The sequence below is a fragment of the Vidua chalybeata genome, chromosome 5, assembly GCF_026979565.1.
Source record: "Vidua chalybeata isolate OUT-0048 chromosome 5, bVidCha1 merged haplotype, whole genome shotgun sequence".
In the NCBI taxonomy this organism is placed as follows: domain Eukaryota; kingdom Metazoa; phylum Chordata; class Aves; order Passeriformes; family Viduidae; genus Vidua; species Vidua chalybeata.
The window spans coordinates 33,367,640-33,388,761 of record NC_071534.1 but is presented as its reverse complement, the minus strand read 5'-3'; the positions used below and the strand labels follow the sequence as shown (position 1 = coordinate 33,388,761).

Below are 21,122 nucleotides of genomic sequence, written 5' to 3'. Positions count from 1 at the left end.
AAGACAAGGCTGCCCCCCATGAAGCAAATAAGCAATGACAGTTTAGGATTTCTAACACACATAATGCAAACACTCTGTGCAATACACGACATCCAGACATTGCCTTGATGAAATGTAAACAATATTTAAACACAGATCTTCATATTTCTGCAAGTAATAGGATTTACTCTGATATCTAATAGGGTTCACGTGAAAAGATTTAAAGGATATTATACTGCATTAAATATCTCTTAATTAAAACATAATCATAAATGTGAGATAAATTGAAAAGGAGTCACAGTGAAGTCAAAAGCCAGATCATGTTTGTAAAACACAAGCAGAATTGATTTAAAAATTTGGCTAATGGGTAATTTAGATTGTGAAATGGCCTTTTGTCACAGACATTGTCTCAAAGAGAAAACAGATTGAAGTTTTTACCTAGCAGGTCCTCTGATTATGAACTGACATTATTATGGTTATTGTTATCAGCAATATTAAAATGTTTCATTTACAACAAAGTACTATACATGATAGGTTTATAGAAGATAACCAGACAGAAAAGACAGACCAAATATACTGCATTTATCTGAGTAATCCTATGATTTCAAGGTAAGAGTAAACACATCTGCTGCTTGAAATCTAACATACATTCAAAGTTTGAAAAAAACAGGAAACAGGATTTCTAATGAATTAAACTGGAATTAGATTTTGTCCTTCCTATTGTCATTTGCTAAATATTTAAGACATGCCAGAATCCTGTAACTCAGAACATTGCATGAAAAAATAAGAATTGAATTTGTATACGCTAATAATACATAATAAAAATATCAAGTCACATTTTATATATATATGTATTTTCCGCAAGACTATAAATTGATTTAAAGTAGGAAGTGGAGTGGGAGGTTGGGGAGAGACTCAAGAGTTTATATTGCCACACAATGCAGATTTAATTGACTCTGAAAGGATCCAACTGACTTAAAGACTGCACTAATTAAAAACTATGCCAGATCCTGTTTGAACTTTGACACTTACATGATCTGGATTTTAAATTATTTGAAACCCTCATTCTCCTTTCTGATATCAAATATCAGGTCAGACTGTAAACAATGGACAAAATTCAATCTCCAATATTTTACAAAATGTTTTGTATTCAACTTTAAGGAGTTTTCAGAAAAAAATGATTGAAATACAGAAATCAAGATGCAAGTAATAAACAGAATATTTTAAAATCTACAAAATAAGGAAGTATAAATTCCACAGTATCCTAGATGAAAGAATAACAGTGCTGTGGATATTCCATGTTAGGTGTATATTTAAGCTGTATGCAAACTGAAGGGCAGCATTATTTTTTTTCTGATGATATTTATTAGGCTAAGTGAAGCACATTCAGGAATGGATAAGACAGACCCTGACAAAAAGATCTTCAGATGGCTAGTATTAAAAACCAAATAAAACAGCTGTGAAATAAGCAGACGTGCATAATACATAGTCTTGCAATCTTGTGTGTATTGTACTGCGTTAGAGACCCTCAGTGTTTCCAGGCTGATCAAATGTTATAAAATCTATTTTTATAAAGCAATTTCATAATCACATATTCTAAATTAATGTGGTTGCCCTTGTTCAAAATTAAGTTCTGTGCCCTTTCACCTACTGAAATTTCCTCCTTAAGTCTGCAAATTCTTATTCAAGAAGAAATAGCATTTCTACAATAGATCAAAGAAGAGATGAAGATTTTCAACTTGATATCGAGTTAATTACAAAAAACCAAGACAAACAAGAAAATGAACTGGTGAAAGAGAAAACAGTAAAATTACATGCACAAGTAAATTATTTCTGCATATATGTTTGCTTTGAAACAGCATGAGTGTTCAAACAGAAAAAAAAAATTGTGTATTCTGTGAGTCTTTTGTGATTCAATTAAACAGAATTTATGCCTTAACTGCATTTGTTAAACTCATAACTTTTTCCACTGACTTTAACTCTTAAATGTCTTTGTGATTCTGGACTTTAGACCTCCCAAAATGTGTTTATAAAAAAAAAAAAAAAAAAAAAAAAAAGGACAGATGTTATCTCCAAGTAATTAACTGATTCTGTTTCTGTCAAGCACTTCAGGAGCAAGACCTGACCTACATTTGTGTATGCTTTCAAGGTTTACTGTTATTCTGAATACTTTGAAAGCTTTCATTTTTTTGCATGGATTCAGTTTCAGTTTTCTGAATGGATTCATTACATAAGATTCACGGAAAACCAAAAAAAAGCAGGAATAAAACATAGAAAATAAACATAGTGCTGAAGATTAGTATGTTCAGCAACCATGGCATTTTAACTTACCCAGGTATGCTTTTCATGACATGAAGAGAGATGAATGGGAAAAAAAAGCACATAAATGTTAATGAACATATAGTAGTCCATAAAAATTAAATAGTATGATAGATAAAATAATATCACCATTATAACTACAGAAATCTTTGTAACTGGTCTTTCAATGATTTAGAAAAATTAAGTGTTCTTGTGGGGAGCAGATGAAATTGTCAAAATGAGATTTTCATTAAACTCATGTTGGCTATTTATTAGGAACCACTCAGCACAGCACATCTTCCATCAACAATACATATTCATGCCAAAGATCTGTAAACACAGCAAATGTGGAGTAGGTTTTCAAATCAAAGCTTATTGCTTAGATTTGAATAATTTCATAAGGGCTTTTGTGTAACCCCAAAAGTAATGAAAATCCCAAACCTGTGGATTTAACCAAATTACCACAGAGACACAGTAAAATTGAGTGGACTACATACCAAGGTTTACTTGTCTATTTGCACTTTAATAATATTTTAGCAAAATATCTTATAGTAATCAAAAATTACCTAGAATTGGTTGTAAAATTTTAATTTTACAGTTTTAATATGAATGAGGTATGTTTTAATTTCAGCAGTCATACTAACACTATATCAGTAGCAACAGTGGTATGAATTACTTGCCCTCTAGGTAACCTCTTATTGCCAATACAATAGGTACAGTATATAGAGGAGAAAGTAGGATTTCTGTAGTCATTGCTGATAATAAACTTTCTACATCATCCATTAATTGCCATCATAAAAAAGAAAATTATAGGCCTGAATGAAACCCAGACACCTCAAAATATTGTATTTATATTTACAAATTATTTACAGAGATCTAGAAATGCTTGCTAGATATAGTTGTAATAAATATGAGATAAGAAAACTTTCCTGCATTCAACTAGGAAGAGGTTGCAGACATTTCAGTCAGTTCAGAAGGGCACTGTTTTTGAGGACTTCAAATTTGCTTTCATGTGTGGAAGGTCAGCAAAACAGCTGGGAGAGAGGAGAGAAAGTGCGACACAGAAAAGCAGATGGAAACAAATGACAAATTTATACACAAGAAATTTAAGACAGGAAGATTAAGGAAGGGAAGGACAGAAAGGTATGTAATATAAGTAAAGTACTAGGGAACTATTAAAAAAATTACCAAATCTGATGAAAGTAGCACTGGAATTGAATATGCATTCATGATTCATTCTCATTTTCTACTGAGCTAATTGTAAAGACTGATGTGATCACTTTGCTGAATAATTTTATCACTTTTGCTGATAATTTATGTGACCTGAAGGCCATTATAGTAGTAGAAGATCAAGGGGCATTCTGTCACTCCCTGAGCATCTTGTTGGAGAATAATGAAATACAGCAGGGAAAAATGGACTTTTAAATCTAGGTTTTACCTTTATTTTTACAGTGTGTGGGTTTTTTTTTTTTTTTTTTTGGTCTGTTTTTTTTTTTTTTTTTGTCATAAGGCAAATTTATCACCATTTTATTACATTTTCCTTAGACATATTAATATAAGAGTTGTGTAGAATTTTTTTACTCTGTTGTGTTTTACCCATTCTTCCTTTAAATCCTAATTCTACAGTTAATCTGATAGGATATTTACATGCGCTGGAAAGACTTGTTTAGAAAGCCAGCTGCATGCTTCAGGGTATAAGCTTATATTTATCCAGAAGTTCCAAATAGCAATGGATAGACTTACACATGTAGATAAGATAGAGACTAGAGCCTAAGGGGTTTATGTTTGATTAAAAAGTTGCAATTTTCTGATACAAATATTCTTTTATGAGGAAAAGAATTTTAAAAACTTGGCAAAGGAAAAAATAATATATTTTTTAAAGTATTATTTAAAAAATAAAATATTTTAAAAATATGAGTTAGATATAGAAAAAAATATGTTGTATCATCTTTTCCATCATCAGAATAATCTAAGTAAGGTTTAATAATCCTCTGCAAAATAAATACCCATTTATCTTTATATTTGTAATGCTAAAAAGGCTCCAAGTATTAGTGTAAGAACAAGACACATTTTTAATGTTGCAAAAGCTTTGACTGACTAATGATTTGAAAGTGTTCCAGTTAAAATATTTGCTAAAGGAATTAAGTTTAAAAATAAAGTTCATCTTTATGTGTCTCCAAGACTAGACACTAATCCAGCCAAGAGAAAACCACACTGCACGTAGAAAACAATCCTAAACTGCATATCAGAATACTGAACACCTCCCCTTCCTTCACCAGATTGGGAAAACAGAAACAAATTTTGCTAGAAAGGGAGGAAAAACTAAAGATCAGTCTAAAAGCTACTAACAACATCTGTTATTTTTTCATAGATAAGATAGGAAGGAATGAAATTAACTTCAAAACTTAAATTTTCCTGAAGATTCAGAAAATAAAAGATGGGGGGTGAAAAAACATTGTATTCCTAAGAGCTACATCAAAAAATAAATTGCATATGTTTAGGATACAATGGTGCTTAATAAGCATTAAGTATATAGGAACATTAGGTGGATGGCACAGAAAAACACCCTAATTAATCCAATTTGATTCATTTTCTAAAATGTGTGCAATTAAAAAAATCATTAGAAACAGCTATTTGCATACTGCAGAGGACAGAAATTATTTGTAGTCACAAATTCTAATTGCACTTGCACACATGAAACCTAATTAATTAACCTAATTAAAGGGGCATCATGTGGATTCAAGAGCAATTACACAATAACTGCAGTGTTTCAAACAAAATAGTCCACAATATTCCACAAAATAGTCTGCCTAAATATTTTTTCAAGTTGCTTGTTGACAGAAATCTAAAACTTGGATTTGTCCATTAAAAAAATGGAAGTCTGTTTATCAAGTGAAGTTATCAACATTTATCATTCTTTCTTTCCCCCTAAGTAGAAAGAGAACCAATCCAACATGCTCTTCTGTCCACGTGATGTTCCTGCTGTTTAACATGTACATCACAGTAATCAGCTGAGACTTTACAGCATTGCAATTCTCTCTGCAAAGTTAATTATAAGGCTATGAATACTAAGAATTTATTTTTTACATATGAGAATTGCTTAGGTCTTGATTTTACAAGGGCTTTTTCATATAAGCACATATACATGTCCTGGCACATCAATGCTCTTCTGCAACGCACTTGAAGCCAGGAAACTGTATCAGGCAAACAAAAACCTGTAGCTGTGGAGTAAATCCCCCCAAAAGAAGGTCCTTGGGAAAGAATGGTTTACTTTGATTTTCCTTGGAAAACATAAACCTCACATCTTAAGCTTGTTTTGGAAATACAGAATTAATAGATTCTTGTCCAGAGTTAAATCAAACAAAAAAAGAAGAAAAAAATGAGGCTAAAGTGCTCCTCTTGACTCATATAAATAAACTGGGGGATTTATCAGCTTCTGGACTTGGGTCCTGCCATCATGATCCAGAATGGCTGGCTTGCATGTGGATTCTTTTTCAGGGATTTTTGTAATAAGTTGTACAAAATATACAATTATAAAATAATTTGCCTTTGGATTGCTGCAAAAAGGATGGGCACAAGCCAATCTCCCACTGTACTAGCAGCATCCACAACGTCAAACCCACCTCTGAGTGGCAATCCAGGACTACAGAGCACTTAAATGCCTCTCAAACCTTGCCTTATGGTGGTGCTTTAGAGGGGCTACAATCAGTACATCCTGTGAAATGTCAGTGACTATGTTTAATTATTACACACTTTCATGCAACATATGATATGTATATATCTTGTATTTCTTCAGAGACACTTATTTTCTGCTACTTTGCATATTGTTGCAGATCAAATCAAACATTACATTTGAGAAGGGTTCCTGGCCTTTGGAGCTGTAGTGCACAGTACAAAGCAAGACTCTTTAGAGCTGTATTTGCCACCAGTGAAACTTTTAGGCAAGGGCAGTTTGACATCATTCCTGAGCAAAACTGTGGATAATGAGAAAACAATTGACGCTTACTCGGATAATTATAGCAAAAAGGGAAGCAAACACAACTCTATTTGTTGCTAATATTCCAAGGTTGGCTGAGTTCATTGTTAAAGAATATTTTCATAAAGGGCTCAATGTATGGCATTTTAATGAAAAAGCATTTTTAGAGGGAATACAATTAATTTTAGCCACAGTGTTATCTACTCATTTTTTGATGTATGAATTGTCTTGTGGGACACACACTGATCAACTTCTCCTGTTCCAGAGGACACTAGGACTCTACCTGAACCTTTCAGGAACCTTTACACATTGCAATAGAAACTGGATTGACCTGAACTTCCTATTCTGGGTCCTGACTAGGGCTATCATGAGAACCCTGTGTGAATGCCAAGGCCAAGTCATTGTGCACAGTTTGCACAACACCCACAAAGGATGATGTCACGAACATATGAGATAGTCTGTACACAGTCACAGAGAATGGTAGCTGGAGTCAACTACAAAATTCAGAATTGGAAATTAGGTAAGTGTTTTCCAGAGGGAGAATGCTAAGAGAAAAGATCTGTTCTTCATTTTTGCTGCCTGAAGAGTTTATCTTAATCAAAAGGTATGGTTTAGAGGAGTGCAAACTATTTAAATTATTGAGGGGTTTCAATTGAATGTAGCTGTGACAGATGGTATCTGTGCCACTAAAGATTCTAGTCATAAACCCTGAGTTTTCTTAAACAAGGGTTCTTTAGGCAAACAGGGTCTGGAAGTTCAGGCAAAAGATTCTATATACAAAACATCACCACATTTTATATAGAACAAGAAAAGTGAAATACAAAGTCTAGTTAAAATTATAAAAATGAAGTACATATACACCCCAACATCACTTAATTTCACAAAACAATGAATAACACCCTAAACACTTTAAATACCCCTTACCCTCATCTTTTGTTTCCTAGAACAGCGTGCTCAATTTACAAATAGTAAGACCTAAAAAGTTTCAGTATTAACCAGAACTGTCATTTATTTAATGTTGAGAGTAAACATCTATGGATGAGTCAGGCAAATTAAATTAATCTTTTCAGCTTGTAAAAGATGTTGTGTATAATTTAAAAATTCTGCACAGCTTCCTTAATTTCTCTTTGTTGCTTTAGGAGTAAGGCTTGTTCCTAATAGATCTACAGTAATAACTAAATTTTGGATGAATAGAGACCCTTGTTGGAGGTTTATTAATGTCTAGCATATCATTGAGACAAACTGTTAATTACATTTTAATGATGTCTAAGCAGTCAATTGAAACTGAAAGAAATTTTACATTTAAATAGCATCTTCTAAACAAGAAGCAGGGAAACCTTGAAATTTAGGTTAATGACACTATAATCACCAGAGAGAGAATTAGTCTCCAAAATTACCACACTCTCATTAAACTTTTCAGAGTGAAATGTATTATTCAGTACCTGATTCCATGCAAACAAATGCGACTAAAGCACAATAACACGCTGTGTTCCTAACTCCATGGGGCCCAGAGTCAATGCAAGACTTGCTTGAGGGAGCCAGGTGCTCAGGACACCTGATGGACCATTAGAACCTGCTGCTGGAGTACCTGGCAATTTGAAATGTCATGCATCTTTGTCCCTGAGGTAGGGGCATCCTTCTGGAATTACGGATGAAATTAAATACATTCAAAAATGCAAAATTAGAAATTTAGCATTTAAACATTTCTCAGTTAAGAGATACTATGGATATAATTTTAACATGAATCTGTCCTTTTTATAATGACTTCTATCCAAACTAAATCAAAGCTAATAGCAGAGGCGGGTGAAGATCATGACTACTAGCATAGTACTCATATGTTGATCACACTGATGAACCTGACTTCTGTTTCACAGCAAGGGGAGAATCCTTGTTTTCCTGCACCAGAGCCACCATTGAACTGTTTGCTGGGCTGTTAATAGGGCTGAAAGCCACTTGACCTAACTTACACATCTCAAAGAGAAACAAAATTTCAGTATGTGGTATTATACTTGTTTTATAGAAAAAAGAATTGGCTCTGGCATCACTGTTTCAAGGCTTTTTGTATTGTTGGGGTGTTTTGTTGCAGGGGTCTTTTTGGAAGTTGTTTTTGGTTTTGTCTGCTTTGGTTTTTATTATTTTAAAGGGAATGACAAATCCAGCATAGGTAAAACTGTCTCAGACCTGAAATGTAATACAAAGTAGCTCTTCCCAGATTTAGCCTATCCTTTACCTATCCTATTGGTGGGTTTGGCTCTCTTGGGCTTTTACGTCCTAATCCAAGTCAGTTAGAAATGCTTACAAGGTGCTCTGCTCTGTGTTCCAGTGACTGTGCTCACTGTCTCTGCAGGGTTTATAGAGCGGTTTTGTTTAGCAGCAAAGGAGGAATCAACCACTGGGACTTAAATCACACTGCCATAGATCTTACTGCTACATCATGAGCTAGGAAATTACTCAGACTTCTCTTATTATGTCTTAGAAAGACCTCCCACACATTCCCACCACCATTAATGTTACATAGCATAGTTTCCTCATTTGCACTACACAGTTCAGTAATCTTGCAGCTACTGTGTGTATGGCAAGGCTACTTCCAGAGGGAATTAGGCATTGTTAAGAATTGGTACAAAGGAATGTGACCTACTGCAACAAACTTTTCATTTAAATTACTTTCTGGAGTTCTCAATTTAATATTTTCTAAGGTAAGACATGCAAATAAATGACTGATATTCAAGACCCATCTGGACACAAACCTGTGCCATGGGCTCTGGGATGATCCTGCTTGAGCAGGGAGGTTGGAGCAGATGACCCACTGTGGTCCCTTCCAACCTAACCCATTCTGTGATGCTGTGACTGCATTTCTTACAAGGAGGTGTTAATTCTCTTACACAATGAGGTGTTAATTACTCTATTGACAGCTTGGCACCCTAATGACTACCATAATTCAGCAGAATCTCCTGTATATCTCTAACACAATAGGTTACATTTTTTCCTGTGTTATGGTTCCTCTAAAACGATATAACATATAGATACCTATATACATAAACTAGCAATAATGTATGTTAACATTTCTGCAGTTCTGAGAATTCTAAAGTGAGAAACTATGAAGACAGGTAACCCGAAAAGGCACAGGAAAAAATTAAATTTCTTCACAAGATAGTTGTAGAACATATACTTTGGATAAATAATATACAGGTCAGACCAATAGAATAGTCATAGTCACAAAGGAAAGATTCCTTTCTTTCCAGCAGAGGACACTTTGATTACATCTAATCCATAAAGAACCAAGGACAGACAGACACAGGAGAAAAAAGAGAAAGACTTGAAAAGCAGAAAGCATGGGATTGTGTGAGATTGGACAGAAATTTAACAACATACTATCTGCACACCCCTTATTTACAGACCCAAAAGTTGGTAGGCAATCTAGAGATGAAATAGTCATGTCATGTTTGCAGTTGTGTGTGCCAAGGCTTATGTTATTTTACCCAGTGTAACGAACTAACACATAAGAAAGTGAAAAAAATGAACGCACTTGTCCCTTCAAAATTGTTTCAATACTGTGATACATTCAGCCCCCAGAACTGGAAGGTACACTGGGACTTCAAAAAAAAAGGGCTGCTGAAAATAATATTCTGTTCTTTATGAATGATAATGATGGCCTCAAAGATACCTTCTAGATTTAGTAAAAAAAACCCATGGTAACATAATCTACATCCATATATTTCCAAAATTACTGATTATGTATAGATAAGAAATACAGGGACAAGACTCATCAACTATAACATCTCTGTGAATGCTATTTTGAGTTTCTTAATTGAATTTAAAATGTTTCCTCTCTTCCTGCTAGCACAGTGACTGCTTCTCTAATTGCTAAATTGAGGCTGATTTAAACAGAATGTTTGCATTTGTACATTACATGGATGCGTACATTTAAAGTTATATTTCATCAAGCACTTGACAGGAAAGTAGTGATTAAAAATATTCAACATAAAAATTTAAAGAGAAGCTCAAACATTATCCCTAGATTTTTTGGATTAGAACTAAAAATTCTCTTGAAAGTCAGCCAAGGAATCTTAAAAGAGTGAAACAAACCTGAAAACCCAGAAATTTTTAAAAATTAGGCTTTCAGAATCCAAATAATAGCATTAAAGTTAATGGTTATGGATGAAAATTTGTTTAGAGAATGAATTTAAGTACTGTCTTTTTCTCTGACACCCTCTAATTACACTGGAAGCGCAATGCTGCCAAGAGGTTTCTTTTGTGTTTGCAGCCTTATTTTATTAATTCTTCATAGCTCCTGGCAGCTGCTATGACTCAGTGTACCGTTTTTACAAGGAGGTGCATGAAAGACAGCATTAAATTATTATATAATTGATGCAAATGAAAAGCTAGGTTGCTTTTTGTCTGCATTTGCTGACAGGCAAAAAACCTGAAGCTGTTAGGGTTTATGGGGAACCTCTGATATCTAGAAACAGAAGTAATACTGTTCACTAGATAATACAAAATAGATTTTTGAAAAAGAAAATCTACATAGTGAGTCACTAAATACGTATCTATTTTTTCAGAATTGCACTGAAGGCAAAATGCACAGGATTAATGACAATGTGAAATGGAAGAACGTCTCTCATAAAACAATGTTCTTTCACAAATGAAATAATATTGCACAATTGACAGACTCTGAATATTTTCCCCTATATTTTATATGCACCTTTAAAAACTTTCACACTGCAAAGAAATATCACTACCAAAATGCTATAGTAGATGGTCTTGCTTCTCATTCCAGATTTGAGTAAAACGATAAAAATCCTCATATTTTAATCAAGTTTCAGCCAAAAAGTCACATAAAAACAGTACTCACTTTTTCTTTAATCTTCTGTCCTTTTCTGCTTGTGTTCCAAGTTTGCCTAATCCTAGAGATTCCTGAGCTGCTGCCTCTGTTTCCATGTAACCTCCTGGAAAATAAAACAAACAAACCCCCCACCATATTTTTCCTTCTCTCTCTTCTGTTGTTCCCCTCCTTAACCCTTCCCACCCACCCACCCACTATCATCTATATTTGCTTCCTTAAGCTGTGACATTTGATGTTTGTGGAGAACATCTATCACCTGCATAAGTAAATTCTGACACGCATTTACTACATGGAAAAGAGTAGTAGAGGAAAAAAAAAGTTTTCTCCTCCTTGTGTTTAGCAGAAATGTATGACATGAGCACCCTTATCTCCTTTGCCTATTTTGCTTTGCCTCCTAGGGCTCAGTCCCATGGTGCTAAGTAAGCAATGTTCTCACCATTTTTTAATCTTAGTTGAGAAATGTACAAATGAAATTGCATTATCTCAAACTGTCTCTCTACTGTTGCCATAATGCAGCATCACTTAATGCAGTAGTGCTAAAGTCTTCATTTTGCTTTCATAGAGGGTCTTAGATGTCATTATCCCTGAAAACTCCCAGAGATGACAGAAAGAATCTGTCAGAGAAGTAAAAAGCCTCCTACATCTCCCTGGTGTGTCTTGTAGGCACCTAAATCCTGTCAAAGTCAAGGGAACTTGAATAACATACAGAGAGTGACAAAGAAAGCTTGCAGTCAGCAAGGACATGTGGACCAAAATAAAACAATTTTATAAACTAAGGGCATGACTGGTATGATCCACATGGACACTGACATGACTTCCCTACTGCAGAAATGGAAAATGGTCTGACTTTTTTATCGCTGTCCTGATTCAAGAAGAGGGGACCTGTTCATGGAGCTCAGTACAGTCTCCTGGCTCTGGTTTCACACTGTCCTCTCACTCCCACTTGTATGTGTACAGACAGAGGCACTGCAGCACTCCTTTGAAGGCTGCCTTCCTCCTGCGCTCCAGTTTGGAAGGTGTGTAACTGGCATAAGAAAGAAGACAACAGTGAGGGAAAATGTTGATGCTTGACTCTGTTTGAACATAGCAATTTCTTATTTCACAGCTAATGGATAGTGAACAATTATATAGTGGACACTGGCATAATAAAAAAGCACAAAGTAAATTAAAATATTTCTGTCCTGATATGTTGATTTTAATAATAACATAATTCATAAATGTTATATAGTGAAATAATGCCACAGCCTTTAACAAGTTAGATTTACATGTACCTCAATCAAGTGAGAACAAAAGCTACTAGTGCAACATGTATATGACAAAAATTTAGAAAAGCTTGGGTTTAAGCTGTTCTTTTAAAGCAGGTGCTGTTTTAACACTTCTGTTTGTCTAGACAGATATTTATGTTATTAGAAGAGGACACTACTTCTGGAAATCTCACAATGACACTACTTCTGGAAATCTCACAATGAGAATGATGCAAATGCATCTCACAAATGCAGAAAACATGAATGTATACCTTTTTTTTAATTCATCTGCCTGTCAAAGTCTTACAGAATCTCATTTAATGCTTCTTGCTGAGTCTAGATTACATTTTTCATTCAGCAAACAATCAACATTCCATACCTTTCTTGAGAGAGCAGCTCTCAGTATGTTAGATAGAGATGGGATGAGTGTAATGCAGTGAGGGTTTATTACAGGTTGGAGAGTAGTTTGGGCATAATGCATTTCTCCATTCTCCAAATACATCTGGCCTTTGAATACATCTGGTACACCTTCATATTGGATGTAGCCACAATAAATATTTCCTAACAAGCTGACCTTTTCATTTGCCATGCACATCAGTTTGCTTGGGCAATTCTAAAAATGCCTGGAATGTATTGTTTGTTTTAAGGTCTAGAATATTTAAAATGTAACATGAGAAGAATACAAAGGTGTCTAATGCAGTGCTTGTCAAGAGGGAGAAGACTGGAAAAGAAGGAAAGAAAAAAAGAAGGAAAGAAGGAAAGAAAGTGCATTTGTGCTCCATGTAGCATTCCTTTTTCTTTCTCCAAAAACTTAGACAAAACTTGAAGAATCTAGAAATCTTGAATCTTGATTCTAAGAAAGATCTCCTAAGGCATGAATTTGGCTTGGAACAATAAAGCTAATGGTTTAGCCAAGAACGTAAAATTATCAAATAATAAAAGAACAAAATTCTGGCAAGTTTAGGAGATGAAAAGAAATAATTTTTTTTGTAAGGTTTTGCAAGGAACACAGAGCAAGGAAATATTTTGTGTAATAGCATGGCTCTGTTGATCTGGAGGCTTTAATATTGTTTCTTAAATAAGAGTATAGAAATATATGCTTTTGAAGAAAAGGTATTTTCTATATTAAAAAATGTAAGAAGCATATGTCTGTATTAAATTAGAGTGTTTAATTTAAGCAAGGAAATAAATTACATTATTGTATTGATTTTACAATATAATTTTAGGTTATGAAAACCATACAAATATTTTGCAGTGCTGTAGGGATAGGACTTGCTATGTAAACTTCTGTGATGTAGTATCTTACCACACATAGAACTCCTAATTATACAGCTGCACTGATAATACATCTGTTGTGAAACTGAGTCAAGTACTATTTTTTAAATTTCATTGTCCCTTGCAACTCAGGATATTCATTGATTCTATGATATTGCTATTGAATGGAAATGACCACTCAATAAATGCTTTTCTTTTGATATGTTAAAATTAAGATGAGAAAAATTACCTGTAATTCAGCTGCTTAATGTCTTTTTAATTTCTGAAAAATATTTTGCTCCTACCTTTTGATTAAGTAACAGTCTTACTGTTCATGTTATACATGCTAGTAAACCTAGTTTCCTTAATTAAAATGTGCATTATATTGAAATTTTCCTCTTGAATTAAAGAATGGAAGTCTCAAAAAATTCATATAATTGCAAACAGCTAATATCTTTTAGCAATTTCATGACCTAGGATGGGGAATTACAAATGGACTTTATCAAATTCTATGTATGTATTATTAATCACAGTGGGTATTAGAAAATCAATCTATTGCCAGATTTCATTGCTCCTGAGATAATCTTTGAAACTGTTATTTCACTTTTGTTCCACATTCCAAAGAACCGCAGGGAAGACAACACATTTATTGCATCTTGATCCTCTGTGTTCCTGACTTACTGAGAAATTGTTGATTATTATACATAAACCATCAGTATCAATAAAATGGGTTATATGGAATGTAAATGCGAATTAATAAAGTCTAACTTTAGATGCAGTCTAAAGTTATAAAATTAGCCATCAATGCAGATGGTGGCATACAGATGGTGTATTTGAAAGACTCATGTATAGATTCTCATTTGAAAGATTGAATAAATCAGTTTTATTCTTTTCATAGTGAAAAAAAGGGGCAATTCAGATTGCAATTAGAAACTAGGTAGTTTTTTTTCAAGAGCACATGGTTTTCACAGGCAGAGAGGGTAAAGGTTGGAATATAAATAAAGAATACTTAGTTTTTCAATTATACTCTGATACGTTGACCTTAGTAGTATTTTTTTTTTTTTTTCATTTTGTACTATTTTAGCAATGGGTTTGTTATTTGTGATAAGGACACATTGCAACAGAAACATAGGTTTTTAATTTCAGGCTTATGCTTGCTGCTTAATGTTTACTGCAAGGCCTTAAAATTATTTTTACAAGTGTGACATGGTCACCATAGCAGTAAAATTTAGTGCCTCACAAATTTTTATTATGTAACATCTGCATGACTAGGAAAGAGCCAGTATTTCAAATGACACATTTATCACAATTTGATACTTATGTTGGCATGTGTCCATATAGACATATCCTATAGAAATAGGCAGAGGAAAATTTTTGCCATGAATGAAGTAGAATGAAATAGTCTTGGCATGGGAAAAGGACAGAAGTAGTAGGAAGAAAGCTAAGCACTGCTGTGAGCAGCATAATTGTAAGAGTTATCCTGAGGACATTCAGCTATAGGCACTAGAGGGCATCTACTGACACACCAAAATCTGAAAAGCAGCTATACTTGGTTGCAAGGACCTTCTGTATCACATAGGTACACCACTTATAGTCATTTATTGCTAATAAATGTCTCACCTCCTATTTATGTGGTTATTCAAGAATACAGTGTTATCATTGCTACCCTAATTCAACAGACTATTGAAGCACCAGGTTCAGAGAAGAAGATGACCCCAGTAATTTGTGCCCAAACTCTCCTTTCATTTATATTACAGTCATGGCAAACTCTTGACAAATATAACTGTTGATAACAATGAAATTTAATGGGAAAGTTGTGCCAGACAAAACAGAAACATGAACTAATTGGAAACTGAAAAAAAAAAAAGCAAAATTAAAAATGGAAAAATGGCATTGAAATGGTGACCTTAGCTTGTTACCACTAATTCCTTACTGAGCTGTCCAAGTCGAGCCTTCTCTTTTTTACCGAACAATCGGCCTATTGAAGACTTGATTCCTTTCTTCTTGGGAGCTTTGTGCAGGGAGTCCTGACTGCTTCTGACACTGCCAAGACCAATGCTTTCTGGCTCCAGTGAAGCAGGCAAACTACTGCAAAATTATAATAAAGAAATAGAATAGATAACATGTCAACATTTTTATTTTCTTCTGAGCAGCTCTGCATATAAATTAATTGGTTATAATTTAGTAATGATCTCCCAGCAAGTGAAACAATCACATCTTTAAATTATTTGGCAACATACAGAGCAACAGAAGACCACACTTTTTCTGTTAGGCAAGGCTGAAAATAAATATTTTTACTTTGCTAAAAATAATTTATGAAAAATACAGTAGTCAATATTCTGATTTTATTTCTAGGATTTGTAGCATTACTACTTCCAGTAGTCATCAAAACTGTACCTCAAAACAGAAATGTATGTACTTTAGCACTGATAAACATTTTCAGGATCATTGCAACAGACAATGGGTAAGGTTTTTTCTCTCATTACATGAGAAACGGGAAAGAAATCATGTAATTTTGGAATAGTTAAACATGATTTGAAAACAATAATATGTGGTAAACTGTTAAGTATCAATTCATGTTACAAACATCTTACCTTCTGGCATCATTGTGGTACGAAGAAGGAAGGGTATGAGTCATCCTGATGGCTCTGGGTGTTGGAGGAGGAGAAGTTTCACATTTGATTGTGGCTTTATCTTCATGCCCATCTTCTTCAACTACTGCAATCTGGGGGAGAGAGACTCCAGTGAGAGCACATTAGCTTTTCAAGAACGTTTCAATACACATTGCATGAAATTGTCAAGTGGACCGAAGCATGTAATATTTCAAGTGTAATATTTCTAGGAAATTGAAAGGGTTCGTTTTCTTGAAATACGCTATTGGGAAAAACAATTTTCTAAATATGGCAGATTAAAACAGATATTAAAAAAAAAATGAGATTATGCATGTGGAAGTTCATTCCTTTTATACTATAGAGGTTGGTGAAGGTCTAAATGAAGACAATCTTAGGTGTAAGTGGGTCTGTTGCATTAAACAGGATTATTCAGGTTAACTAAGTTTCTCAGGGATGTAAGAGAGAAGGTGAATACAGGCATAAACATGACCACTCTCTACACAGTGTGTTACCAGAATAGTCACTATGCTTGACAGTAAGCATGGACAAAAAGGAATTTTGTCAGAGCATTATAATTATTTATCTTAAATAATGTAATGGAATTTCATCATCAGTGCCAGTTATGTAAAGAAATTTATATTGCTCCAGAAGATTTCAAGGAATCTCTCTGTAGTTCCTCCAGCAAGAAGAATGGCCAAAATACATTTGAAGGTAATGCTTTTGTGTCCATACATTAAAAATAAATGTTCCTTTAAGTTTGTGCTGTTGGGGCTGCTACTCTAAGATATCATTGGTGGGCCTTGATTCTGTGGCTTAGCTGTGTCCCCTAGAAGCCATTCCAGGTAGGATTAATGATTATGTTCAGGCATAGTATGAAATGGAGAGAAAGGGATGTAGTTGCTGGCAATGGACCCCAGCAAAGATTTAGTTATCTAAATAGCAGAGGAATATGATAAATGGGCTCTCCCAAACTTTAAAAAACCCCAGTATCATACCTTTCTCCGATGCTTCCTTAGGTCGCTTGGCTTAAATTGGTAACAAAAGTGGAAACAACAAAAAAACCCCAATTAATGAATATTATTGAAGCATAAAAAAGCCTCACATTTGTTGTTCTCATATCCATGAAGTGGGAAGCAAAGATTAATCACTCTTCATTTTATATACTAATTACAGACTTGATGTAATACGTGAAAAATATGTCATTCTGGGAAAGTAGGTTTGGGTATTTTTCCTAAAGTTACACTCTCCTTCAATTTCATAAACTTAGCAAAGAATTGGACATTTCAAGCCTATAGTAGCACTTTCTATTTTTGAGTTTTCATATAAGTACTTATGTTATCCTTAACAGGTTTTTTTTTTTTAGAAGTTTTTTCAAATATTACAAGTATATTGGTGTCCCACCAAGTAAAACCACAAAATATCATCACCAAATACCATGCCATAAAAAATGACTGGCATTTTCAGGAAATGAATACATATTCACCTATCTTTTTCAGTATTACTTGGCAGCAGCAGACTGCTAGAATGAGTCTTGTTCAACCCCCTTTGCATTTTTATTTTTGGTAGATGGCTTGTTCACTTAAGGATTTATTTACTGCATGCACCTGGGCTGTGGAAACTCATGGAGTCCTGCTTCTCCAGCCAACCAACAAAGGGTCTTTTGGCAATTTGAGCTCTAGAGATCAGACTTAAATCTCTTCCCAACTCAAAATTTCACTTAGAGGATGTCTGACAGGCTTGTGTCTGTTCCTAGTCAGCAAGGAAGTGATATTGAACACTGAACTGCTGCTGAAACAGTGCAGGGCAGAACTTTCCTGAAATGGTTGATGAAGGTGAGCAAAGCTGTGGGCTGTGCTGCTGAGCACACTATGGCGGGATGCTTCTACTGCTTATGGCAAGTCAAGAGTTCAACTGCAAGTCAGATAGGAAAATCCATCTGAGTTTTAGCACAGTTAGAGCTGGATACCAGTGAGATCATGGCAACCTGAATTGCAGAGGCTATGCTGTAATTTTGTGTTTGAATCTGATAAACCTATTGACCCAAAGATACAGTTTTCAAATCCAGACAACTAGGCAGTGCAGCTGTCTGCTGGCAGGGCAATTCAACCATTACCATTTACCCACAGCCAGACTGCTTCCCTTGAACAGCTGGGGAAAGGGAACACACTGTGCATTTGGGAAGATGCTGCTTTGGTGAAGTAGGTGGCAGGACAGCAGCTTGCACAGTCACCTCCTCCACAAGGACCCGTGCAACCAATATTTTCATTTCTGTTGTTCAGCAGTGGGAACTGGGGGCAGCAAAGAATAAGTTACAATTGCCTGCCTGGACCTCTTCCCTGCTGACCTCAGATCCTAAGGTGGCAGCAAACACCATATTAAACTGGGAGGAGCAGAGGTGGGTATGAGTAGTTGTCAGGAAAAGGGAATACTTGACTAGCTGATAATTAACAAAAGCCCATACTCCCAGTTGAGAAGAAGGAACAGCCAAGCTTAATTTCCAGCTGCTTTTAGCAACCTTTTCTGTTAGGAAAGGCTCCACAGGTAATCAGTGCTATTGCTTCCCAGGAATGGACCACAAGGGGATATGGGTGACATGATTATCAGAGAAAAAGCAAATAAAAATTGTGTTTACGCATACCCTATTCTATTCCCTGTATGAGATCAGCAGAGTGGTCTGCTTTGATTCTCTCCTGGTACTTAAAGGGATTAATTCACCCCGGCTCCAAACTGGTTTGTAGCTCACACTGAACCCTGCATCTGTACTCAGATCAGTATCAGAGTTGTACATCTTAAATATGTTGACACATACTATCTTCAAATATTTGACAGATGTACCGTTTCTTTTTGTCTAGGATCAAAATTAAATTCCTTGTAAATCCGTGTCCAAATTGAACCAGAAATTTTTGAATGTGTCCTCAAAGATAGAGCAATGTTAGAAATTATTTGAACAGTAATTTCATGGTGACTTGATGTCTATGTGTGAGCCACCTGTAATATTGAAATATATCAGTTAAATTAATTACTGGAAACCAAAGAACTCACTTCTTTGTGCATGATATATAGTCATAAAGAATGCATAAAAGGGCTGCAAGTATAAAAGAGTATACCAAATATAAAAGTATATCCAAATGATCCCATATACGAAGTGGTGGAATGTCTGAATGTCTTCTAGACATTTCCTGGAAGTTTAAACTCAGCAGTAGTTCCATAGACTATTGTGTAAAAACTGTATCACTTAAGAACTTTCCATTAATAAACATATTTACATACAACTAATTCCAGTGATCAGTTCAGTTTCTTATTAATTCCACAGCCTGTGTGCTGAAGGCCTTCAGTAATCCTATCACTATGCCCCTAGTGAATCATGCCATGCTCAAAACCACTATAACAAAGCCCAAAGACACCAAATGTCCACATTCAAGAGAATTTGCTATCTGTATGAATGATGAAGATGTGAATGAAGAATTATAGAGATGAGCCAGTCATGCAGAGAAAAGATTAAGTACTTAATACAAGAAATATCACATCAAATACTGTCATAAGGTTTCTTACCAGTGTCATAACCCCCATTCTGTCCATCTCCCTGGCTGGACTGCGAGGGGTGAGTTTGGGAGTTGAGTGTCCACTGGGAGGAGATGAGCTTGCAAGTGAAGATGCTGTCACTGAGCCAGTAATGGAGGTACCTTGGTGGACTCTGGCTAGATTTAAGCCTTCCAGACTCACGCTGGCCACTCTGTTCTCTATCTCTTCAGCACGCAATTCTGTCGACTCTTTCTCTTCTTGGATTAACCTTATTAAGTAAAAGAAGAACACTCTTGTTGTATTTGTCTCTTCATTTCCCCAGAGAAAACTAGAAACCATTTTATTTCAAATGAAATTTGAAAGTAAGAGCAAACAAAGATGAATATCACAGATAACTAAAAAAGATCCTTTCCCATCATTATTTTCCTATTCACCAGTTATCAAATTATTTTTCTCAACTCCTCCATCCTCATACTGTTTGAAGAACGTGTCCAACAGCAAGGCTTGATGTATGACATTTCAGCAATATAGGTTCCTTTGCAAAGCAACTAGAATCGGGCAGGGAGGTTAACAATCCGATTTACCACAGATAACTAATTCCAAGCTTACGTTGGCTTCATCTGATGATCTTTTGCTAAATCACAAAGTTAAGAGTCAAATGAAATTGGGCCTTTAAGAAGGGAATTGCTAAAATAATCCATATTAATAAAACAAGAGAATATGTAAAACAAATTGTCTGGTTTACCCCTATAGTTTGATGAAAAAATGATAGCTGTTTCTAAAGCCCTGTGTTTTTAAGTGTATTTCATTAAAATCACTTTCTTGTTAGCAAGCAGTGTAAGCTTTTTAAGCATTTATCAGCTCAACAGGACGCTTCCATTGGGTCCTTTAGTTTTGTTTTTAATTGTGATTGCACCTAGAATGGAAAAATGTCTTTAAAATAAAATATTTGTTTATAAGTCCTTTGCCCATAAACCTGTGGTAGTAGTCTTTTTTTGCAAAGAGGAGGAAAATTATGAGGGATCAATGTGAAATGAGAGAATACAAAGTCTGGGGAGGCTGAAATTGTGAACCAGAATTTTCTGAGTGAAATGAAGCAAGTACAATAAATAAAACCATAATATATTGAAAATAGAAATCTAAAAACTCCTGTGCTGTGATAAAACTTCTTCCCTAACATCCATTTCAGAATTTGTATAAAACATCTACAGTTCTTTTTGAAATAATGCAGGGAAGAAACTTAAAGGCCAATAATATTTTGAAAGATAATTATAACAATATTTTTCATTTTAGTAATCTAAATCCTGAATCATCTTGTATAATAAAACAAATCTAAGGCAAAATACATTTTTAATGTCTTTTGATACCTCAAAAAATTGAAAAACCCTTATAGT

At 34.7% G+C, this 21,122-nt stretch overlaps 1 protein-coding gene across 1 annotated transcript in view; it reads right to left on the bottom strand.

The window, feature by feature from the left end:
* PPFIA2 (PTPRF interacting protein alpha 2) overlaps positions 1 to 21,122 on the bottom strand; it is a 317,236-nt gene that overhangs the window by 33,086 nt on the left and 263,028 nt on the right. Inside the window, exons 18-22 of the mRNA XM_053942047.1 lie at positions 19,759 to 19,996; positions 17,202 to 17,231; positions 16,189 to 16,319; positions 15,528 to 15,682; positions 11,106 to 11,199 (exon numbers count right to left, since the gene is read on the bottom strand). Coding sequence (XP_053798022.1) covers positions 11,106 to 11,199; positions 15,528 to 15,682; positions 16,189 to 16,319; positions 17,202 to 17,231; positions 19,759 to 19,996 — 648 coding nt within the window. The remainder of the gene's footprint in view (positions 1 to 11,105; positions 11,200 to 15,527; positions 15,683 to 16,188; positions 16,320 to 17,201; positions 17,232 to 19,758; positions 19,997 to 21,122) is intronic.